Source organism: Scatophagus argus, chromosome 2 (genome assembly GCF_020382885.2).
Source record: "Scatophagus argus isolate fScaArg1 chromosome 2, fScaArg1.pri, whole genome shotgun sequence".
Classification (NCBI taxonomy): Eukaryota; Metazoa; Chordata; class Actinopteri; family Scatophagidae; genus Scatophagus; species Scatophagus argus.
Window position 1 is genome coordinate 23,635,389 of NC_058494.1, and position 24,584 is coordinate 23,659,972.

At 42.3% G+C, this 24,584-nt stretch overlaps 2 protein-coding genes and 4 non-coding genes across 7 annotated transcripts; 2 read left to right on the top strand and 4 right to left on the bottom strand.

Annotated features, from left to right (window-relative positions):
- The first annotated feature begins 8 nt into the window (after window positions 1–8).
- Window positions 9–7,129, top strand: LOC124049884 (voltage-dependent calcium channel gamma-3 subunit-like). The gene is made up of 5 exons (XM_046371987.1): window positions 9–1,025; window positions 2,139–2,626; window positions 5,714–5,797; window positions 5,895–6,035; window positions 6,127–7,129. The coding sequence occupies exons 2-5, from the start codon at window positions 2,416–2,418 to the stop codon at window positions 6,690–6,692; spliced, it is 1,002 nt and encodes a 333-aa protein (XP_046227943.1). The 5' UTR covers window positions 9–1,025; window positions 2,139–2,415; the 3' UTR covers window positions 6,693–7,129.
- Window positions 7,130–7,823: 694 nt separating this feature from the next.
- trnal-aag lies at window positions 7,824–7,905 on the bottom strand. The gene has a single exon. It is a non-coding gene; the product is annotated as a tRNA-Leu (tRNA).
- A 395-nt stretch (window positions 7,906–8,300) lies between these two features.
- On the bottom strand, window positions 8,301–8,382 carry trnal-aag. The gene has a single exon. It is a non-coding gene; the product is annotated as a tRNA-Leu (tRNA).
- Window positions 8,383–8,716: 334 nt separating this feature from the next.
- Window positions 8,717–8,798, bottom strand: trnal-aag. Its single transcript has one exon. It is a non-coding gene; the product is annotated as a tRNA-Leu (tRNA).
- A 368-nt stretch (window positions 8,799–9,166) lies between these two features.
- Window positions 9,167–9,248, bottom strand: trnal-aag. Its single transcript has one exon. It is a non-coding gene; the product is annotated as a tRNA-Leu (tRNA).
- A 610-nt stretch (window positions 9,249–9,858) lies between these two features.
- LOC124049892 (E3 ubiquitin-protein ligase RBBP6-like) lies at window positions 9,859–23,855 on the top strand. 2 transcript variants are annotated; one of them, XM_046371998.1, is made up of 20 exons: window positions 9,859–11,060; window positions 11,856–11,955; window positions 12,154–12,193; window positions 14,598–14,639; window positions 14,789–14,877; window positions 15,037–15,133; window positions 15,464–15,606; window positions 15,721–15,893; window positions 16,393–16,496; window positions 16,590–16,942; window positions 17,051–17,114; window positions 17,465–17,522; window positions 17,614–17,668; window positions 17,765–18,097; window positions 18,210–18,305; window positions 18,443–20,060; window positions 20,199–20,815; window positions 20,958–21,028; window positions 21,172–21,259; window positions 21,748–23,855. In XM_046371998.1, exons 1-20 carry the CDS (start codon window positions 10,895–10,897, stop codon window positions 22,715–22,717), a joined length of 5,277 nt encoding a protein of 1,758 aa, XP_046227954.1. In that variant the 5' UTR covers window positions 9,859–10,894; the 3' UTR covers window positions 22,718–23,855. The 2 variants fall into 2 exon arrangements, with proteins under 2 accessions (XP_046227954.1, XP_046227963.1); XM_046372007.1 differs by having other exon boundaries at window positions 17,768–18,097.
- The last annotated feature ends 729 nt before the right edge of the window (window positions 23,856–24,584 follow it).

Below are 24,584 nucleotides of genomic sequence, written 5' to 3' on the forward strand. Positions count from 1 at the left end.
TGTGTCCATGTTGACAGCTACGAAGAACAACTCGGTGTGTGGTGACTGCATGATCTCTGTTACGAATTCATTTAGTTAAAAACAGGAAAAAACGCAAATAAACAGTTTGCATAAAAAAAACTCAAACCCAAGTTTGTTTATAAAAAAGTTTGAAGACATGGTTTGTTAGATGAAAAATTCAACCAGATGATATTTTGGTTTGTTTTAGATGGGCTTATGAGTACATATTAATGTGTTAGTTCAGCAGGAAGTTTCTAAAAGTAACTTTTAAGGCACATTGTGAGTTACGAAGACAAAACTCTTAAATGTTGGGTCATTCAAATGTGGTTCTGCTCACATATAGAGACATAAAATAGTTAATAATGAATAATCGTTGAGTCTGTAAAATATCAGAAAGTAGTTAAAATCTGCAACATGTGTTCCCATGAGTTTCTTGCAGCACTTCAAAGCCAAAAATATCCAGTTCAATAAAATAAGATGCAGAACATTAAAATGGCTTCAGTCATAAATAAATCAATTATCAGAATTGTTGCTGAATTATTTTAATTAATTGTGTCCACTGTATTTGTGAGGTTTTCTGTTCTCTTTCATCGGTTTTGGGATCTGCTTTATATTCCATAAAAATATAAGGAATCCAAGTATAAATATGAATGACTGAAAAGGTCTCCTCTGGTGTTGATCAGACTTCATACCTGCAACTTCACTTCTGGGTTTGAACATTTGTTATAAGTTGCTATAAGTTTGTTTTTGCCAACAAAAAAAGCTGATAAATGTAGTGTATTGGCATTAAAGAAAAATATGTAAATATTTCAGACATATTAAGGTAGGTGAACTGCATTTCACTGAACTGTATGTACTTATTTTATAAATGGGAAACCACATTTTTATTCATTTTGATTGCTTTGGCTTCTTTGCGGATGCTTCCTCACTTCATATTCAAAACCTTAAATATTTATATTTTCATGTATTTCTTTATTCAGGTGAAGAGGCCTCCTCATGTGCTGGTGGATGTAATTCTGATGAAGGTATTAATACAGTGGACATGTAATGAATAAAAAAAACTCATTTTGACCAAAAAAAAAGTGCATGCGATGTTAGCGTTAAAAATGTTTCTAAGATGTTTGTACACAAACTCAAAATATTGTGTTCATACTTCTTCCGTTTGTCTAAAATTATGAAACTCTACACCTGGAAATACAAAGCATAACTATTTAATGAGTACTTTTACTGTATATACACTATATAGACAAAAGTATTGGGACACACCTCTTTCTTAATGAATTCAGGTGTCATATTGGGATGTTTTTCAGTCTCTCAAATCTGGCTGCACTTACACATAGAGGATGATATTGGTCTTGGTATGCTGAAGCATTAAGATTTCCACTGAAGGGAAATCTCAGAGCTTAAAGCTCCATAAAGACATGGTTGGATGAGTTTGGTGTGGAAGAACTTGACTGGCCCACACAGAGTCCTGACCTCAACCCCATCCAACACCTTTGGGATGAACTGGAACGGAGATTGTGAGCCAGGCCAAGTGCCCCAATACTTTTGTCTACATAGAGTTCATTATACTATACTATTTACATACATATATCCATACCTGAGGGCTGTAAAAGCCCACGAATCCATTGCAGCGTAATTCAGTTCCAGGGACGCAAATAAAACTTTATGTACTGAGTTTAAAAGCTCATTCTTGACATTGGAAAGAGATTATTTTTTTTAGATGATAACCTATCACAATCACTTCAGAAAGTATCAGGTCTGTAGCAAGAAAATCACTGGGATTACATTTTTAAATATATTTTTGGTGCAATCAATTCATGATGGAAAACTTTGAGTTTGACTAAACCTTGTGGTCGCTGCTGTCCACAGAGCTGAACTGTGGAGGTTTCACAGCTCATGTAAGCTCTCTCTCTCTCTCTCTCTCTCTCTCACACACACACACACACACACACACACAGGGTAAAGTGGGATTATCCCGCACTGAGCGCCACACTAATTTGTGCCACTGGAACTAGAAAGCGTCCACAGGAGCGCTGCTGCTGTCGTTTGTTTTCTCTTTGTTTTCTTTTTTGTTGTTGATGATTTTTTCCACTTTTCGCCTCTCATCCTATTTTGTATCCTCTCTGATTCTCCAGCCGAACTACTGACTAAACGGCAACAAGACATGGACACGTCCCAACTCAAACGAGTCTTCTGCGTGTACTTTCGGGGGAAATGACGCGTCCTGAATGAACCTGCACACTTAATCCAGCTGTTTGGTGCAGGCTGCAAGATGCGCACAGCATGTGACTTCCCTTCAGCCGACCACACAAAGATAAGACACCGGGGGAACAGTTTGTAAAACCCGCGGGTCTCTGGAGGACCCCTCCGTGTTGTGCTGGAGGAGGAGGCGGAGGAGGAGGCTGGGCCGACATGAGGCTGTGTAACCGGGGTGGGATGATGCTGCTGACCACGGCGGGGGCTTTCTGCGCCTTCAGCCTCATGACCATCGCAGTGGGCACAGACTACTGGCTGTACTCCCGCGGGATGTGCCGCTCCAAGAGCCAAGGTGACAACGAGACGGTCCGCAAGAACGAGGAGGTCCTGACCCACTCGGGGCTATGGAGGACCTGCTGCACCGAAGGTAGGAAACAAAACTCCTGAGTGAGTTTTATGGGCCTCAGCATCAGGCTGAAACAGGGAGCAGATGGGCTCAAAGGATTCTCAGACATTTAACAGCAATATTATTATATGAGTAACAAATAACCTGCAGGAGACGTGTTACTTCCAGGGGGGAGTGTTCACATTCTTAAGCAAAGCCACAATGCAGAAATATTCCTTATACTACCTGAAAATCTTACTCAAGTACAAGTGTGTAAAGTTGGTAAAATGTACTTTAAGTTTCAGAAATAAGGTACGTGATTCAGTAAAACGGGCTCTGTGAGTGTTAAAGTACTATAAAGTTCACAAGCAGCGTTTTGAAGTGAGAGATAATTTTAACCTTTAAATTGCTGAATTGATTAACAATAACAATAGTATTGTATGCTTTATAAAGTAACTAGTAACTTTAATCGTCAAATAAATATAGTGAAGTGAAAGAGTTCTCCTCTGAGTTGTAGTGTAGTAAATAGCATGTATGTATGTAATAATAAAATGGAAATACTGGAGTACAAGTACATCAAACTGTACGTACAATACTTGAGTAAATGCAAGAATACTTTGTACTGAGTAAATGTGTCCAGTCCTCCACATAAGAAACTCGCCTTGACTGTAAATGTCTAACGAGTGAGCAGTTCAAATGCTCCACAGGCGCACGTAACATACAGAACCACAAAATCACACAAACTCCAGCCGACACGAATCTTCTGTCAAATCAGTGGCACCGACTTCATCTGGTTTTGAATAAAATTTCTTTCAGAAAAAGAGGCTTCATTAACTTTGAGTGACCATTTAAAAACACAGATGGATTTATCATTTGATGCATGGAAATGACATGTTCAATTATTTATTGCTCTTGAATGAGCGCTTCTCTCTCTCAAACTCGACATCCTCTGTTTGCTTTGCTTTGTGAATTTTCTGAACGAAATGAAAACGTTCGACTCTCTTATTCCTCCCTCGTACACTTCACGCTCATCCCTCTCCGCCTCCTCCTCCCTCTGCTGTGCCCCAAATGGTTTAATGGAGATGCAATAAAACATGCAGAGCACATCAATGCTTCAACAGATGTGTGTGTGTGTGTGTGTGTGTGTGTGTCAGTCTGCACACAGACAGAAAGACGGGAAGCTGAAGGCTGTCTGTGCTTTATGTGCGATAAATAATTATAGGATTTAATAGAAAGAGTTAATTTTTTTAACTGTGCAAAATGACAGCAACAAGAACTGGCGATAGACGTAACAAAGACATCATTTCATTTCCCACTGGCATTTATGATGGGTTTCAGTTAGTATCTGCTTCAGTTATTTCATATCCAGCTACAACAACATTGTCCTCCAAAGAACCAGTTTGAAGAAAGACAGATGGTTCTAACGCTGCATAATAAAAGTGTTCAGAAGTTGTCTGTTACCGTTTGGAGGAGGGAAAACAGGTGCAAAACAAACCCAAACCCAAATCCTCGCCTCTCACCGCGTCCTGACAGTAACTTAACTAAATGGTTTCTCAGCAGTTTGTTGTTCTCTGTGGCCGAGTTTTAGCGCATTGAACGAGTTTTGTTTTGGTAACCATGGCGACCCAAGTCACATCATCAATACCGGTCAATCAGTGTAGCACACAGGGACACACTCATCAATATATTCCCTTGTGTGCAAATGTTGAAAGGCTCTGCTGGGCCAAAGGTTTACGAGAGCAGGAAACGTGTGCAGCTGATTTTTCAAAGTCCACATTGAAATGCATCAAAGCCTTAACAGGTTATGACAGCAGGTTGTTACTGTGTGTTACGGTTTGGACGGTTCTGGACAACATTTAGTGCCTGGAGATCCCCTGTGCAGGTTTAGTGAGCCCAAACACAAGCATTCATGGCAGTAAGAACACAGAAAACGTTTGGAAAGGCAGCTGGTCTGAGTTGTCCTGCCTTTCTAGCTTCAACATCGTGAACCTCTCTCACTTTTCTGCTTCTGATGGCTCCCTTACTTTTTTCTGTGAAGGCTGTCGTCATTTTGGTGGGGGAATAAAGATGTCGTGAGGACGTTTGCAGAGTTTTTGGCAGCACAAACATTAGTGCCATGCGAATGTAACTCAGGTTGCTGATGTGGAACATCTGGACTCATGCAAATTACATCCTCATTCAAGTCAAACTGTAGTTTATTGTTGATCAAATTTCACTGGTAAACATCCTGTCAGTTGTACAGTAGAACATGGAGTGTGGTCAAGTCTGTATTTATTGACATAATTATGTAGAATTGTTAACCAGCCAGTTGAAAAATGAGCTTATTATTTATTATTCTGTGTAAAATTAAAATGCCTCTGATTTTTATCAAACCTGCCTGGTTTCTACTAACTTGTCATGTGAAATCACTTTTCACTTCATTGCATTTCAAATATGCTGCATTGTTACTGTGGTAACTTGTGTTTATTTTCTAGTGCCTCCCTAGAGAACTAAAAATTTAGATGACAGAAATATAAAAAATGAGCCTCTGCCTGGCTGAATTAGTTGTCAACCTATGGGTCAAGACAACCAGTAGGGTCCTGAGAATGATGAATGATGAAAGATGAAAGAAGAAAAAAAAAGTTTCCAAAAAATATTTTAATGACTACTCTCAAATTTTTGCATTTGAAATACTGGATACTTCAGGCCTTCCACATTAAACTATCTGAGATGGAAAACCAGTCTCGGGTTAAACTGCTCAAAACTCATGTCCACATCATACCTTTGAAAAGGGTCGCCAGAAGGGACCGTTTCATCTTAAGCTTAAATGGAAACAAACATCACTTCCCCCTGGCTCTCATGTTTTGATGTGCAAATCAAATTTTCCAGAATATTTTGTATTAAGCCTGGAGCTGAATTATATAAAAGCAGGAAACACATCGATACAGTACAGCCCACTAGATGGTGAGCATCACATTTAGCACCATGCAAGTCACTGAGTATGCAGAGTGTACTGGATCACATGCACCGTGACTCACATTAATTATACAGGTTGTCTGTCATGTTATAAAATGAAACAGAGTTGGGTAACGCAGTAGTTATCAAACAGATGTACTGTGACGCCTTTTCTTTCTCTCTGTGTCTCTGCAGGGACATTTCGAGGCGTTTGCAAAGACATTGATCACTTTGCCGAAGATGCAGACTACGAGCAGGATGCTGCAGAGTATTTATTACGTGGGTAACAAATCTGTAACTGTAAGATCTAACTTCCCGTGATTGAAATCCCAGATATTTGCCACCTAACCACCCCTGCCCCCTCTGTTCTCCCCAGGAGCAGTACGAGCCTCCAGCCTCTTCCCCATCCTCAGCGTGGGGTTGTTGTTTCTCGGAGGAGTGTGTGTGGCTGCCAGCGAGTTCTACAAGTCACGCTACAACGTGATCCTCAGCGCGGGTATTCTCTTTGTCTCTGCAGGTCAGAAACACACGCAAATGTAACGTGCATGCACCCAAACTTATGTACGTATCGTCCATCTGAGCCTCTCAATCCCTCTGAACCCTTCCAGGTCTCAGTAACATTATTGGCATCATTGTGTACATATCAGCCAACTCAGATGACCCCAGCCAGAGCGACAACAAGAAGAGCTACTCCTACGGCTGGTCTTTTTATTTTGGAGCTCTGTCCTTCGTGCTGGCTGAGATGGTGGGCGTCCTGGCAGTGCACGTGTTCATAGAGAAGCACCGGCAGCTTCGCACAAAAGGCCGGCCTTCACTCATGAAGCCGCCCATCTCCCGCAATTCATCTTACCACCGCAACCGCTACTACCAGAACCGCTGCCGCAGATACAGCTACAGGAGCAACCACAGTGCAGGGGACTCCGCTTCACAGTCCTTTCGAACATCCCTGATGCGAGACCGAGAGCCGTCCATCTCCGCCGAGTCCAAAGTCATGGCAGGTTTGTCGTCCCCAGTGACTGTGGGCTCAGAGTTCATGCTCTACACCTTGGCCTCGCCTCTCAAAGACGGTAAAATAGACATGGAAGAGGAGGATTTAACTACTGTGGCTGCTCACAACAACACAGAGATTCTGCCTGGAAACTGTGCAGCCAACAGAAGAACCACGCCTGTCTGAGAGGACAGGAACAGGAAGTGGGAATACACAGGAGGAATATATATATATGTCAGCAAACGCTTCAGTTTCTTGGTAAAGAAGGAGTAAAGACTTTGAGGAGGCCCAGATTAGAACAACATAGATCAATAGTGAAGAAAATCACGCACAGTTTCCCAGTACCCAGTTGCTTGTTTTGTCTGACCAACAGTCCAAAACACAGATGAATTAAGCTCTATAAATTAAGCAAAACCTTGTGTTTGGGATGCTGAAATCAGAAAGTGTTTGGCAGAAACAAAATATATCAAAGACGCTGCAGATTATTTTTCCATCAGCTGACCAATCGATCAATCATCTAACTGTTCCACCTCGGGTCTGAAGCAATATGATTTTACTGCTGCCTAACTCTAAGAAAAAAAACATCTATTCATGAAACAACAACACAGTTTTGATCTCTAAAATTTCTGTGCTCTTTGTATGTAATTTTGTTATGCTATTACAGTAAATCCTGTATATCTACAGTTTATCTGACGTGTGTGTGTGTGTGTGTGTGTGTGTGTGTGTGTGTGCATGTGCAAGGGAGTGTGTAAAGACACAGACCAACCAGCCTAATGTCCTGCTTTTTAGGTACCTATAAGCTCAAAATCGAAACCCCATTAAATGCATTAGACCTGTCCCTCTGACCGTCTCTCACTGTGTCTGAGTGTGTGGATTGCGTAAGCATGCGAGCACAAGCGTAACAAAAGGTTCTGCCCTTGTGGTTATGCCACCGAGTGTCTGTTTACCTCAAATAAAGTTTATAAATTAACACACGTGTGCCTTGGAGAGAACTGACTGGGGTTCGAGGTGTAGTGTTATTGCAACGTACTGGACAAGACACATCTCAGGTGTCTGTGTGGGAGAGAACATTCAAATGTCTGTCCTTGCATAAGTGGGAACAGACATGACTGTGCAAGCCAGGTACAAATATATAAACAGTGAAGAATACAGCCCCCATACGTGTGAGCATGCATGAGCAAGCTGTGTTAGAGGCGGTGATAAGACAGCATTCGCAGCTTCACAACACCTGTTGTGACTGCCTCTTGAGTACACAAGGTCATCCTTTACATATGAGTTCAGGTCCTTGTAATTTCAGAGATACACATGACAAAACCCTGGCAGCGGTGGGATTCGAACCCACGCCCCCGAAGAGACTGGAGCCTTAATCCAGCGCCTTAGACCGCTCGGCCACGCTACCTCTGCCGCAAACATGAAGACGTCTAGTGCCATTAGGTATAATAGAATAGAGTAATGTTCAAGAGAGATTAAGGATAAAACCCTGTATGATGTCATTTAAGGATTTTGTACTCTTATTATATTTGTCCTTCCCACCGATAACAGTGGATTTTACTGAAAACAGCTGTCTGCTCTGTCTGTATCTGAAGATGATCCCTTGTAAAAATGAAATTCATGATTAATGCCACTTAAACTTCCTGTACTGGCCCCATGAGACTTTAGCTGACAAGATCATCACTTATTCTGCAATTGTTATGTTGACTGTATGAATCTCTTGACAGTTTGAACTAAAGCCTGAGTAAATGGATCCACATTTACTTCTACTCTACAGAGGGAGACTTACTCATGGCAAAACCCTGGCAGTGGTGGGATTCGAACCCACGCCCCCGAAGAGACTGGAGCCTTAATCCAGCGCCTTAGACCACTCGGCCACACTACCTCGAGAAGTGTCATCACGGAACCTTTTCCATGATGAAAAGCTTGTTGATAAGCTAAGATCTTAATTAGTCCCACAGTGTGGAACTTTTCTTGCTAACACCAAGAAAAAGGCCACCAGGATGTGCTGGCACAACAAGAAAAGTACATCTTTGGGATGAAAGTTGACTGAGATTGTAGTTTGATTAAGGAATTTGTCAATTACATCCAGGTACACGTCTACTTTCTATTCTGCACTGCCTATTGTCCACAGGTGTAACACTTAATGAGTAGATAGGGTCCTCTCTTTGTCTTTCGTTGGTGGTGGTGTTATTGCAGAGAAATTCATGACAAAACTATGGCAGCGGTGGGATTCGAACCCACGCCCCCGAAGAGACTGGAGCCTTAATCCAGCGCCTTAGACCGCTCGGCCACGCTACCCCTGATGTACAGAAGAAAATGTCTAGTTCCAGTCAGTATATAAGGAATAAGAAACCAGAGCTCAGTGAAAACAACATCTAGAAATGAGACTGAAACAAACTTTACAAAAGCAAAGTTAGTCAGGCTCTGAAACCAAAGCACTAAGCTGAAAGTCACTCTAATGCTCATATTAAACTTCAAAGATAAACTTCTCTGGGTACTGGGTCAACATAGCTTCAAGTACATATATCTTCTACTTCACGACTTCTACCATCCTCAAGTGTAACACTTACTTAGAGGAAAGGGTTACTTCCGTGACATGACTTTAGGTTCTTGTATTGCACCCGTTGGACGTAGTCTCTTTTAGAGATACTCATGACAAAAAAACCTGGCAGCGGTGGGATTCGAACCCACGCCCCCGAAGAGACTGGAGCCTTAATCCAGCGCCTTAGACCGCTCGGCCACGCTACCTGTGGAGGACAGCAGGAAACAACCAGTTGTAGTACATAAAATTTGGTAAATTATTAATATACTATCACAATGAAATTAAGGGCAAAATACATGATAAGAGAGATTTTTGATCGCCTTTTCCAACTGATAACACAAATTCAAGTGTCCGTGACAAATACCATAGAAAAACCAAAGAACACAAAAAAACCAAGATAATTCACTTCTGACTCCTGATAAGCACAAAGGTGCTGCTACAGCGAGACCGTGAATTGGACGTAAGAACGTGAATTGGCTGAATCAGTTGATTTCTGAAATAAATGGATAACGTTTACAAAATAGTAGTAGACAGTTTGCGTATGCTAAATAAGCCTATGCTATTATGGAGGCCAATTTCTGCCAGAAAAGAAAAAAAATAATCAAGATTGTTTATCATTATACAACCTGGATTGTGTAATAAATCCACAAACTTCACAAAAGGGTTAAGAACACAGTCGCAAAAAATAGACTTAACAGCGAAACATACGGATATTAATGGTATGATCAATTTTATTAGATACGGGGTAAGTTTTTCCTAGACCAGAGATTTTATTTTTTGTTTTTGTCCACAGTAATAACGAAGTTAATCATCTTGAGTTCATTTACTCTTTGGAAGCAACCACGTCCGGTTCCGTGCGGCGCCATTTTGATGAAACAGCGAGGAGTGAAACAGCTTGGACGACCGAAATGGATTTTATGGATTAAAACTGAAGAATTGTCTGGATACATAACTTTACACTTTAGATTAAGGGAAATGGTCGTGTACTGAAGAGGAATTTTTACGCCCTAACTGCGTAACTGATGGATTTTCTTCGATTAATTCGACAGCTAACTTGGACAACATTGCTAGCGTAGCACCGTTAACCATTAGCTGTTAGCTTTTGTTAGATAAGTGTTTTCATATTGTGTTGAGTGGCACCGGTAGCTAATCTCGAGGTGTAGCATGTTAGCCTTGGCATTAGCTCACTAGCTAATTTAACATTTAAACGGTAAATTTCGATTTCAGGATAATCCCTTTGAGCTCTAACGGCGGTAATATAACACTTGGGGACTCGTCCCATCAAGTTTTCTGGACTTTTTGAGGATCTCGGTAGTGTTTGTTCTGAATTGAAAAATAAGAACTGTTCTGAAACGGAAAAACATTACCCACAAGGACTGATACTAAGGAAACCCCAGGCCCGCTGCTAGCTACAGTAGCGGCTTGCAGCGCGGCGGCCCGGGCTTTCCACCAAGGACAATTCTCGACGGACTTGGCCTCATTTACATCCATGTGACAGATTTACACTGTGCTGCATGGACTCTCTTGGATTTGGTGGCACCCTGTTGTGTTTTATCGGACTCTAACAAGAACTGACGAGGCACGCTGCGCCTCTCAATGGCGCTCTGGCCTCAAGCCACGATCATTTTTCTTTGGCAATAACAAGAACTCTGTCGTCATCTGCGAGCTGATCCCTTCCTTATTTTAGTCCTTTCTATGTCCACAGTGTTTCAGCGAATATAAAGAAGGTTTACCTATTAAAGTCACCAGATTTAGCCTCCTGTGTACAGTGTTGACGCTTTTTATTTTGTTATACCAGGCCTGTGTTTTTTTCCCTTGTGCTTGATTGACATAAGTGCTTAGACCTGTAAAAATGTCGTGTGTTCACTATAAGTTTTCTTCCAAACTGGACTACAACACAGTCACTTTCGATGGGCTGCATATCACCCTCAGTGAGCTTAAAAGGCAGATTATGGGCCGAGAGCGCCTCAAGGCCACAGACTGCGACCTGCAGATCACCAATGCGCAGACTCGAGAAGGTAAGTCATGAGCTGACACATTACGAAATGTTTGACAAACTTGTCTTGAGTAACAACACATGATAAGCGGACATTTCCGTCCATTTCAGCCACCGATCTGTTGGAAAATTGGTCTAAGCCGTAGTGTGTTTGTGTGTGTTGTAACACACATTTTAAGGCTACTTTAATTGTTGGATTCAAATAAATGGGCCTAGGTGTCTAGGATAAATCATAATATGGGGAAAACATCTTGGGCAATTTCCAGATGGACAAGATGGCGTCTTCAGATTGCTTGTTTTTATTTAACTAATAGTTCAAAACCTACATGAAGCTGGAACCAGTGATTTATTGCTTTGGCAAATCAATTTTAAAGATGGTATTCCAGTATCTTTCAGTTAAGGTTGGGCTGATGTAAAAATGTAGTAAGGATTGACAGATTATTATTTTTTTATTTTTAATTTGACAGAACATCTCATAATGACAAATGGCTGTTCGGTCACTTCTCATAAGATCAAACTGTCCATTTTTTTTCTCTATCACTTATCTGAAGTAACACTATCAAGTGTTTTCTGAGACCGCTTTCTTTTGACATCTAAACACTTAATGATGAGTGACCATCAAAATCATTGCTTTTTTTAAAATTCCAAAACTGTTCAGCCCTTGTCTGTACACATCTGATATACTTTATCCAGAAGTGATGTTTTCTGGTCTCATTTTTCAGAAGTATAATGTATTTTGTGAGCAGTTGTGGGTGATGTTGTTTAGGTTTCATCATGCCCTGTTCATTTTTTTTTATTTGTCTCTTATGTTTTGCAGAATACACAGATGATGAAGCCCACATCCCGAAACATTCGTCCGTGATCGTCCGCCGGACTCCAATTGGTGGAGTAAAACCTGCTGGCAGGACGTTCATTGTGTATGTGTATTTAAAATATAAAAGTTTTACTGGAAGTTGTAAACTTGCTATTAAGTCATGCACAGGTTCACATCAGATTTCCTGTAGGTGTACTATAGATAGAGGTCTCTTTATACACAGTTACTGTGGTAAACAATTTGACTGCTGAGTTTTGTTGACAACTGATGGCTTCTTTCTGTCCTGTGCTTGTTTCTGCAGAGATCGTTCTGACACAGCTGTGGTGGGATCTTCCAGACCCGTATGTAAAACAAACCCCAAAACAACACTCTCTCCTTCTCTCACCTCTCTCCTTCTCCCCCTCTTTCTGGCTTTAGTCACCTTTCTCAAGAACATTCTGTCAGCAATAATTGAGTTGTGTGTATCTTCTGTTCACTGTGTGTTGGCTACATTTGTGTTGAGATCTCAACCTCTATATGTTATTTGATGTCTTTCCGGGAGGGTTTCCTTGAGTTACCACGGATAAAATAGTTTGTTGTTTCTCTCTGAGAACCTTGGGTTTCAGTTTTTGAAATTAGCTGATTAAAGGTTGAAAATGTGAAATGAGAAACAACAGACTAACCATCACTGTTTTTTAATGTTCTGAACGGACCAAATGTTGAACTGTTGCCACTTAATAACTGATTGAGAAACCATTTAAACTGTTAATGATTGTATTTCATAATGAAATGGTTTTGTAGCCTGCTTCAGGCCAGTCAAATGTATTTTACAGGGGTTTGTGAAAGGACAATATGGTATTTTTGTATTATAATTCATTGTCATTTTATTTTCTATGAAAAATATTTTATTTATTATGTGGTTTAAGAACCCGATGAAGTAAAACGTGTGGCTGGGATTTATTGTAATTAACTTTTAATTACCAGACTAAAGTTGTGAGTGGAGACTCCAGTGATTTTTATTTTGAAACTTTTCCCTGCTAAACTTTAATATACTCACATCTGTTCAGTAACATTTGCCAATGTCAACTGTTTTGTCATGTTCAATTTCACTATGAAGATGTTCTATTCTGCACTGAGTATGGACTGCACATAACCCTTAAACATTAAAGGCTCACAGGTTTCATCCTAGTGAGTTAAAAGCTTTGAATTAATTCAGATTCCCAAGTGTCTGTTTCACGACGATGCAGGTACTAGTTCAAAGTGTATTGTTACAACTGTCGCTTGTGGGGTCAGTAAGAAGCTAGTTTTGACAAGTGAGATGCTGTGACTTGGCCCCTGACATATAATGTTGTGACATGATCACAAAGTACTCTGACACATCATCAGCAACATTAATATCTTGTCAATCTCTGGAGGCCTTCTTATGGTTACAGCAGTGAGAAGTATACTGGTGTAGTGTGTCCTGTAAGCTGTAAGCTGCAGAACCTGTCAATAAAGTTGTTCAGTGGTTCAGTGTCAGAACCGCTTGCACCAGATCCCTGTGTGTTCCCTCCACAGCATTCTGCAATACCCAGTGTTACCTCCGAGCGCTGCCTATCCTGCTAGAAAACCCACCCTGCCCCGATTGTTTATCTACCTAAAGAAAATTATTAACAGTTAGGAAAAGCATCTTTTTTGGTTGGTTGTTGTAAAGTATGACTTTTTTTGTCTGTGCATAAGACTTACTAGTTTTCTGACTCCTGACCTGCATTACAGAGACATCCCTGCGCTTGCTTTCACCCTTGACTTTGTAGTGGCATAGGGGCTGTTTTAGGAAACACTTGACAATTTGTGTTAGTGTTTTGTTTTTTTTTTTCTTTTTTCCCCTCCTTCATCTTGTACAGATTTGACACTTGACAGCGTTTGCGTTTTTATTAAAACAACTTGGCACCAAGCCTTGCTAGCTCATCAGTTTACAGAAAGCAGTCTTGAGCTGATTTTGATCAGAGTAACTAACAGTTATGCCCGCTTCTTTTGACAAGCCAGCGAGAAAACTTAGATCTCTGGGGAGCAGTAAAAGGAAACTGCATGCTAAAATTAAATGCCAAGTATTCCTTTCAGAAAATTATCCTCTGCCACTCGCAGCAGAAGCTTTAGGATCTCTGCAGGTTTAAGTGCCAGCAGTGTACATTTTGAATGTGCTGATGAAGGCTAAATAGCTTGAAGTTAATGCAGATGCTCTCGGACTTAACCATAGTTTGAATATCAGCAGGTCTTTACTTGTATATGTGGAAGAGCAGTTGGAGTACAAGTTTGCTTTACATGTCAGCTTTTATGCAGTTTGGCAGAATTGAAGTTCTGTAGGATTTCCATACAGTGACAGTCATTAATGTCATTTCATTTCAGTCATTTCGCTTTTGCAGCAGTCAGTTTTTTGAAACTTTCCAATTAGCTGTATCATCTCACTAGAACATATTACCTCCAGCATGGATACGTTATTTTGAGCCAAAGTTATTTAATGGAAATATAAAGCTGTTACTCCTGTCTATTATGACACAGTGCTGTCAGCAGAGGCATCAACATCATGCACGAGATGAGCAAACTATGTTTGATTCGTATACCTGCATCATTTCATGCACTTCTGTTACACAACAAAGACTTTCATTTTGGTGCAGAGACTCAGTGGACTTGGACACATGTGGTGGGGAACTATTGGGCTCTTATCTTCCACTGTATGTCTATTATTATGTTAACATCTTTAATATCTGTACTCTGATTCTCCTGCAGACTGATTCTTCTCCTTCTTTGTCACTTGCCCAACTCGCCAAGGTACTGTTTTTTTTTTGTTTTGTTTTTTTTTTACACACCGGCTGTTATTCCAGAAAATATTTTTAGGTTTATTAGATTTGTCCCTTTTATCTTGTGGGATTGACATCTTTTTTTTTTTCTTTTGTCCCCCTCTTCATTATGTATTTTAGACCGCTAACCTGGTTGACGCAAATGCATCAGAGGAGGACAAGATTAAAGCCATGATGTCTCAGTCCAATCACGAATATGACCCGATACAGTCAGTATACACACTTGTTTTTATTTTTTTTAGAATTAGATATTTGTTCTGTGTTTTAAGCTCATGAATCAACATACTAAACAACAACATTCATTAGCTACATGAACTTAAAAAAAAAAAAAAAAAAATTGAGATTGAAGATTGAACTTGTCTCTTTAGTTACTCCAAGAAGGCAGTTGGACCTCCACCTGCTCACTACACCTGCTTCCGTTGTGGAAAGGCCGGTCACTACATTCGACAGTGCCCCATGCTGATGGTAATTACCACGTATCATTGAATTATTATTATTTATCATTGAATTGAACATAATATAATATAATATATACAGCAGTTTGTAACATCATCTATAGGATTGTCACATCTGAATCCAAAGTTGGTTGTTAAGGATCAGGAAAGACGGTGATTTTGGTTATGCATTAGTTTAAAAAACTGTTTGTGAAATAATAGAATTTAATCTTGAGGACTTGTGTAGATGGTAATGAATTCACCATATTTAACCACTGTTGATTAAAATTTGTCACTACTTGACAAACTGCTGTGTAAATGTTGGAAAGTGTTAATGTTTGCTTTTTGGATTTTTTTTAAGGTCCAAGATAAAAGTGTGGAGGGTCCCAAGCAAGTAAGGATCAGTAAGGGCATTCCTCAGAGTTTCATGGTGAAAGCAGAGCCAGGCACCAAAGGAGCCATGTTAACAAGCACTGGAGAATACGCTATACCCGCTATAGATGCGTATGTGTCCCTTATTGTATTTGCATAACACATTAAGTAGTGTCAAATGGAAGTTTGCTGCTGTTGCTTTCTTTTTTCTAGTAAAACAAAATGATGAAATCTGTCTTATTACAGGGAAGCATACGCACAAGGAAAGAAGGAGCGCCCTCCATTTGTTCCACATGACCAGTCATCATCTGAGGATGATTCAGATCCGATCCCAGATGAACTTTTGTGTCCCATCTGCAACGACCTGATGACCGATGCTGTAGTTATACCCTGCTGTGGAAACAGTTACTGTGACGATTGTGAGTTCTTACTCGTAATGCGCATTAGTAATAAAAATCTCCGTTATCACCCGTCTTAAAAAAGGCAGTTCAAGCAAAAAGTGTAGGAAATCTAAACTGGTTTTTGTCAAGTGCAGAATGAGCTTGTTTTGGTCCTGCCACATTTGTCTTTAAGTGCTTTGCACAAACGTTAAAGAGTCATTTAGGGACAAATCTACTGTGAAAATGTCAAAAATAACACATTTATCCAACAGTGGCCTCTCTAGACTGCAGCCTCAGGACATGCTGCTTTTTGTGTAGTTAGTGAATTTCTCATTTTCAGTGGTTAGAAATTCTCTTGATGTTATGCTCCATAGTGTATTGGAATTATTCATGCCCCATCTCAGGATTTGCTGAAAGTCCTTCTTGAGGAGATAGAAAATTAGGCAGGAAAATATATGTAGACTAGTCAGGCTGAGGGTAAGTTAAAGAGATAAGATATGTGAACTTTTGTCTAATTAAGGACTGTATTTGTTTTCAGGTATTAGGACTGCCTTGTTGGACTCAGAGGAGCACATCTGCTTCACATGCAAACAGTCGGATGTTTCACCTGATAATCTCATTGCCAACAAGTTTCTTCGACAGGTAAGCCCATCGAGTGCATTCATTCTGATGTGTTGCATTGTTTATTTAAGTTTAGTTGATCTCAAAGTAAATCTTCTGTGCTCCTCCATGCAGGCTGTGAACAACTTTAAGAACGAGACTGGATACACAAAACGTGTGCGCAAGTCGATCCAAAATGCAGCCCCACCTCCACCACGGCTCCAGTTGGTCAGGCCTCTGCACTCAAGACAGCAGGACCCACTGTTAGCCAATGTCCCTCCCTCTTCCTCTACAAGCGCACCCTCCTCCACACCTCCAGCACAGGTCCCACCTCCTGCACCTGCTGCTGCATCTGCTACTGCTGCTGCTCCTACTCCTCCTCATGCTGCTGCTGTTGAAGGACAGGTTGCTTCACCAGCCCCTCCACCCATTGTTGACCACCATTCTCCTATGCAGTCCACGAGCCATGGTGAACCACCCCCACCAGGGTGAGTTTAGTCAGTCTAAACGCTTACATGAAAGCACAAATGGAAGAAGGAACTTTTGAATTGAAGAGCCCTTTTTAATTGATCTTAATGTGTCTGATTATATTGTAGTGAAACGGATCCGGAACCCTCTGTGACGCCAGACTCATCATTGAACTCAGAAAGTGGATCACGGGTGAGTCCGCCTTCATCACCTGAATAAACATGTACTGCTTTAAATCCTTCCCACTGACTTACTACAACAAGACATTCAACATTGCTGTGCAGATAATCTGCTGTCCTTGATTTCATTTGGAGTTATGAAGAATTTGGGCTTAGCTGGTTCAGTCCCTTTTAGGATCAGAGTTAGGACTGTTTTCCACTTGATTGTTGTATTTTTTTTAAGTGCAATTTGTTCACTAAGTTGAATGAGAAACCTACAGACTTTCAACCACCCTTAGCATATACTTGTAGAATCCTGAACACAAGAAACTATAGCTTCTTTTGGTGGTAACTGCGTTTTTTGTCTCTAATTTTCCCCCAAAGAACTACCACTTAAGTGTTGTTGGCCTCCCCCCACCTACAAGGCCGACTCATCCTTCAGGTGAGAGGTTTAATTTAGGTTATTTAAGGAGATCAAGTGAGCTTGAAAGAAGACACTGAGCAGCTAACAATCTGTCTCTCTACTCGATTAGGTCACCAGTCACGGCACCACCACTCTAACAGAGGGGCAGGCAGACACTGGGAGAGGTGAGACCTGTCTGTGGTACTGATCTGATCGACTGAAAGTTTGCTTTGTAATATGATATGTGTGTCTCACAGTGGTTTTTGTCCTCCTCTTTGCAGCAGATCTTTCAGAAGTAGAGGAGACCACCCCTCCTCTCACCTCCAGACAGCTCCACCCCCTGCACCTGTTCCTCCAGTGTTCCCAGCTCCCTCCCTGTACCCACCCCCACAATTGCCCTACCCCCCTCCATACTCTTCTGGTCCTAGCCTTGTACCACCTCCCGCCATCAATTACCAGCCTCAGCCTGTTTATGCACCAGGACCACCGGTGCTCAACCCTCCTTGGGTTGCCCCTGGTACCCAGCCCCCGCTTGTCACTCTTCCAGCCTCCCTCTCTCAGCCCTCCCTCTCTAAGGAAGATTTCTACAGACAGCGGCACCACCGACAGGACAAGTGAGTCATTACTCTTTGGGTCTTCAAACAGATGCAGTGACAATGGATGACTTATGTACTTATTTTCCACATAGTTTTGAAAGTTTCAGTGTTTTTCTCTTTGTGTCTTCAGAGTTACATCCAAACTGGATGAATTTACTAAAGACTTCCACAAAGAGCTTATGAAGTTTAGAAATGCACCAAAGAGACGAAGACCATCTTATTCGAGGTAACTTCATTAAAAGGGCATCAAAATTGGATTTAGTTCTTACATTAATTACATATACATAATCCTTAAAGCCTTTTCTTAATTTATCCTCCGCTTGTTCCTTTTCTGGTCTTTTTCTCAACTATTTCCTGTTTTAGGTCCCGGTCATATAGTCGCTCTCCATTCAGCCGTTCTTACTCTCGCTCCAGATCCAGATCAAGATCTAGATCCAGATCAAGATCCAGATCTTACTCTTATTCTCTCAGTCGATCACGCTCGCGTTCTCGCTCCCATGGCCGGTCTTATCCCCGCTCCCCTTATTCCAGACGCAATGGACGCAGTTATGGACGCTCACGGACCAGGTCCCGGTCTCGTTCAAGGTCATACGGGTATCGGCGCTCTGGATCACCACGTTCTCCTCCTTCCTACCGGGGAGGAGGTTGGGAAGGACCAGAAGGACCAGGACCCTACAGATCTAGGTCACGGTCTCGCTCTCCAGGTGGCTACCGGAGCCGCAGCCCTGGTGGACGAAAACCTCCTCCTCGGGAACTAGGATCATATGAACTGAAAGGTCCAAGTCCTGGTGGCCATGAGCGCTGGGAAAGAGATAGCTATCGACAGTGGGAGAAGGATTATGCAGACTGGTACAAGTACTACAAAGACTATGACAACCAACATCCCTCACTACATCACAGAGGTCGTGGCAGCAGAGACAGGGAGAGGGACCGATTGTCCCCATTATCTAGAGATTACTCCCCTCAAGGGAGAGGAAGAAGAGGGCGAGAAGAAAGAGGTGCTCCATCTCACCATCCTCCATCCTCTTCTTCATCAGGGACCAAGTCCAGTTCTAAAGTCCTGAAGACAAAAAAAGTGAAGAAGAGGAAGACTGGAGAGGAACCTGAGCCATCACACCAGTCGATGGACAGAGGTGATGCTACGCCTGTCAGAGATGAACCAATGGATGAAATTCCTTCCCCCATTAAGACACCTCCCATGTCCTCAAAGCCACAACTTGGTGTTGCAACCACTAAAGCTCCAGCCTCGAAAAGCACTGCTGCAACCGTTAAACCCTCAACCAAGTCGACAACGAAGACCCCGACTGATAAGACTAAGAAAGAGAAAGGTCAAAAGGTAAAACCTAAAGTTAAGACGGAGGCTGTAAAGGTAAAGAATGACAAGGTGAAAAAGAAAACTGGAGAAGGAGTGGTTGTGACCAAAAAGAAAGAATCCTCATCTTCATCCTCCTCTGTTGCTAAACCGCTAAAGACCATTAAAACCAAACCAGAAGATGCCCCCAGCTCAACTACCCCTAAAAAGGAAAAGAGTAAAAGCTCTGGTGGGAGGCCTGCCCTGCTTAAGACCCCTCCGCTGTCCTCCCAGAACCTCCCTCTACATCATGCCTCTATTCATGATGGCCCTCGACCCAGCCACGACATCCGGGGGAGAAGAGATGTTCCACAGAGTGCTGGTCTCCTTCCCATCCCACATCAACATGGAGTCCAACTCCTCCCACCTCCCTCCCAAGTGGACAGCCGTAGGAGGATGGGAGAGGAAGCTCGTTCCTTACTCGGTTCTCCTCCTGGAAAGCTGAGGAGAATAGATGGTCTAGGGGGAGGTGGTGATCTGGTCTCCCACTCACATGTGTCCCATCAGCCTCTGCTCCACAGACTCCCACCCTCCTCAGACAGGCCTGGTCTTCTTCCCCTACCTGGGAGCCGTGAGATGGGCCGGGGAGATGCAGATCGAGGACCCATTAGACCTCTAATGGACTTTCAGGTGAGTTTGTTTCTTGTGCACTGCTCACAAACACCGGTAGACAAAGATGCCACATGTGAGAGACTTGATCAGTACATCGTTTTCTTATTTAATGCTCTTGTTAATTTTGTTTATGCTTTTGTTCATTTTTCTGTGAAGCCACTGACCCAAAGGAGGATCAAGTTGAACAGAGATCTGGGGAGAAAAGGCAGCACTGAGACAGCAGCCCCAGACAGAGCACCACTGGGTCCTGAAAAGACGACCTCCTCCTCAGACCGCTCAGCCGCTGCTAACGTATCTGAAGCAGAACGGTCTAGCAGTGCAGCAGAAGGTGCTGCACGAAAAGAGCGATCGGCATCTGTTGAGAGGGGAGTCTCCAGAGAGAGACCAGGAAGTGCTGGAGAGAAACCCCAGGACTCAGACAGAGATCACAGCAGAAGCTCGGGACTGGACAGAGAGCGAGACAGAGCATCAGCATCAGACAGAGAAAGAGACAGAGTCATGGTGTCTGACAGAGAGAGGGACAGGGTCTCGGGGTCAGGCTCACAGAAGGCAGCCGTTACAGCAGAGAGAGATGCTGAAGGAGAGCGCTCTGCGAGGTCAGAACGGAGGAACTCTGGTAGTGGAAGTGCAGGAGGGAGGTCTGTTTCTCTGGATAAAATGACCATCGGAGAGAAATCTTCCATCACCAGGAGAGTCCCCGACCATCAAGAGAAACCAAACGAATCCTCTAAAGAGAGAGGGGAAGCATCAGAAAGAGCTGCCAAATCTGACAGGTCTGTTAGATTTGTTTCCCTGCCGCTTGTCAAAGCACCATCCATATCCACGACTGAAAGAACACATGATATAGTGGTTATATGTAATGGTTCTGTAAACACAGTTAGTTAATAAGTGTAATTACATTCTCTAATTTCCCAGGAGTGTGTCCAAGGACAGAACAGAGAGGAGTGTCCCCTCAGGAGAGAAACCAGCTGCAGCTCACAGAGAAGGTAATTTGAATCTGTATTTTTGTGTGTGTGTGTGTGTGTGTGTGAGAAAAGATGATAACTTTGATTTTGTCTTGGGCCATATAATTCAGCATTGATTAAACACATTTCCCCTTTTCTCCTCCTAACTCTTTTTCCTCTTCCAGCTGTGAAAGATGGTGAGGAGTCTGCTGTGAGGAATAAACCCAGAATCAGCCGTAAGACTCTGACAAGCCACACTGTGAGCTCCTCCAGGTGAGTCTGCTGTGCTTGGTCATTAAATGTACATATATTTTTTGATTGCATAATTCCTTCATGTCTTTGGATATGTTTGTTTTTATTGTGATCTGTATGTTAAATCCCTCTCTGCAAACCAAATTCCTGTCAGGGTAATAAAAGAATCAAAGTTTGTACAGATTTGTTGCTCGGAGTTACAGTAGCTATGAGTCAGAGTTTATTTTCTTTTCAGCTGTTGATTGGCTAACTGGGAAACAGGAAATAAACCTGGACATGCATAGCATAATACACTCATTCTTTCAAATGATTTGTCAGTGGCTAGGTTGCATTGTGGGAAATGTGAGTAAGAGGTTTTTGCATGGAAGACGAATGCAGTGAATGAAAAAGACAGTATCACAATTTTGATAATTTTTGTTTTATACCGCCCTTTGAGTCTGACGATCAGTCTGAATCGGTGCAGTACTTTTTTTAAAAACATATCTGGGTATTTTTTTCCTCAACACTAGGTCAGCTCAAGAAACAAAGCAGGACTCAGACAAAGTCCACAAGTCTCTACCCTCCAAACCTGCAGAACAGCCCCCATCCAGCCCCGTGGACAGCCATGGCCGCAGCCCGAGTGTCAGCCCAGCATCCAGCCCGGCCAGGGAGGAGCCGCTCATTCAGCCTCCTCCCCGCTCCAAGTGGGAGAGAGAAGATGACGAGGAAGGCCAGGATAACGGACTGAGCGCACCCAAGGAGCCCTCACCAGTGCCACAGAAGGGCCGAGGCAAAGAGGCGCAGACTGACGCACCTAAACCTTTCAGGAGCGAAGGCCGGGATGCAATGAGGGAGGAGAGGAGAGGAGTAGTGAGGGAAGAGAAGAAAGGGCGAGTACAGAGGGAAGAGGGTAAAGGAAGCAGGATGCCACAGACCAATCCTGACAAACCAACCAAAACCAAAATCGTGAGGGAGGAGGGAAGAGGAGCAAGAGAAGAAGGGAGAGCTGCAGCAAGAGAGGAGGGGAGAGGAGGAAGAGAGGAGGGACGAGGAGTGACGGGAAAGGAGGAGAGAGCAGCGGAAGGCAAAAGTGGAGGCGCACGAGAGGAGAGCCGCGGCCCAGAGCCCAGGAGACAGCGCCTGTGTTCTGACCTGGGTCGAGAGACGGACGAGGCGGCCTTTGTGCCCGACTACAGCGAAGGCGAAGGCTCGGAGCCGGAGAGAGGGAGGAGCGGCAGCCCCAGTCTCTCCCGCAGTCAAGCCTCCCACAGCCCCAGCCTGAGCAACCACAGCGACTCGGGAACCGCAGGGACGGACAAGAAGAAGAAGAAACACAAGAAACACAAGAAGCACAAAAAGCACAAGAAGCACGGGAGCCAGGACAAAGGAGAACACAAGGAGCACAAGCACAAACACAAAAAAAAGAAACACAAAAAGAACAAAGACAAAGATGTGGAGGAAGAGGAGGAGAAGACGGAGAGGGCAGAGGCCCCCTGCTAACAGGCTGAGATTGCCACTGCTTTGTTAGCTAGGAGATAATGATGTACCCACAAATATCAGTCAACACTGGGATGCTGCTCCTGCCACTTGAAGGGAATGGATGAATGTCTCTGAATGTCCATGACACTGAAGAAGGGCCGTCTGGCTGTTATTCACACTTTGTCACTGCAGGTCCCCAGACTTACATGGTACTTTGTTGTGCTTGGTTTGCAGCATTAAAACCACTGCTGAGGTTTCTTTAATGTTCGGTGCGAGCCTCTTTGGTGGCTTTGGTCAGGATAAACTTGGTAGAGATGCTGTGCCGCACTATTGTGATAAGCCTGGAGCCGACCAGAAAGGACTTTATGATAATAACTGATCACACAGCAGTGAGTCTGAGTGATTGGAATAACAACAAACGCTGTACTCAGGGATGTGATTGCTTCTTTGTAGAGGAGGAATTGCTTTTTCTCTGCCTCTGATTCATTTGTAAATACAGATTAACTGTTGCATCACATAATATTAATTTTTTCCTCAGTTTATTTTGCTCACATCCCTGTCTGCTGTTCAAGGCTTAATTGCTGAATAACCTTCATCGCTGTGAGGGCCGTTGTAAGCTCTTTTTGAAGGATTGTACTCGCAGTTTTGCATGTTGGAGCACATCAACTGCAAATCATGTATACTTTCCATTTTTACTAACCATTTTCAACGTTGACAATCTAATTTTTATGCAGACGTTGGTTTCAGGTCATTGAAGTGCAGTTTGCATTTTGTTCTTGAGGCAGTGTTAAATCCCAGGAAGTTCATTTTCCCATCAGACTCGGCAGCAGCTGCTTTGGAAATGGTCAGCAGTGTAGTATTTGTGATTAATGTGCTAAAACGTGCAAAATCCTACATACGATCCTTTAAGTTAAAACAAATATTTTATGCATCTGTACTGCACTGGATTGTATAAATCTAGGAGGTGTTAATTAATAATGGCAAGTCGATCTGCATGATTTTGTTCCAAAGGTGCAGTAGCTGTCTGTCACTTTGTCTGAGTGAATGTGTGTGCGTTGTTGTAAAATGGGATGGAAATGTAATGTTGGAGGACTAGTCTTCTTACAAATGAGTTGTTCATTTTTTTAATTAAAATATTTTGACCTCATAAAAAAAAAAAGTCTGTTTTTATTCTTTATTTCTTTTAAGTATTTCCTGTATTGCTAGAAAAAAAAAAACATGGAGATCAGAATGATTTAACAAAAACAGAAAAAAAGTTATATGGTTACATGGAGGTAGAGTTGAAATATTTATCACATCACATACTGATATGTAAAGAAATAGTCAATAAAAATATTTTAAAGCCTGATTTGCTCATGTGTAGCAAACTTTCTCTGAACTCAATAACTACAGCCACCCATTAATAACATCACTTTTACACTCAACTCTAAACCTGCAGTGGGTATAAAGCAACTTTAACTGTGCACATATCAGTAATCATTCTAGTGCTGTATGGCATAATGAACTAATGCCTACTTTACTAATGACTGTACAGCTTACTGTGTTGCATTTCAGCATAGTATGATCACTTTATTCTCTCTAAAATGTAATCTTTTAATTACGTAAGGTGGTTAAAGTGAATGATGCTTCGTTTTTTTTACTTATTAAAGGGTGCATCAGTATTACTAGAGAATAAACATGCTCATCAGGTGCGATAGCAATCAACTTCAGTTTCTCACGCACACTCTTGACCTGAGCACGATTTTGCACGAGTGCACTCGTTGATTCCACCTGACAGTGTAAGTTTCATCTGAAGACAGGTGGCCACTCGCACACCGCACCACTTCTGCATTCCTAAAATAATCATGTTACTAGCTGAGACCTGAATTTAATTAGTCAGGCTGCCATT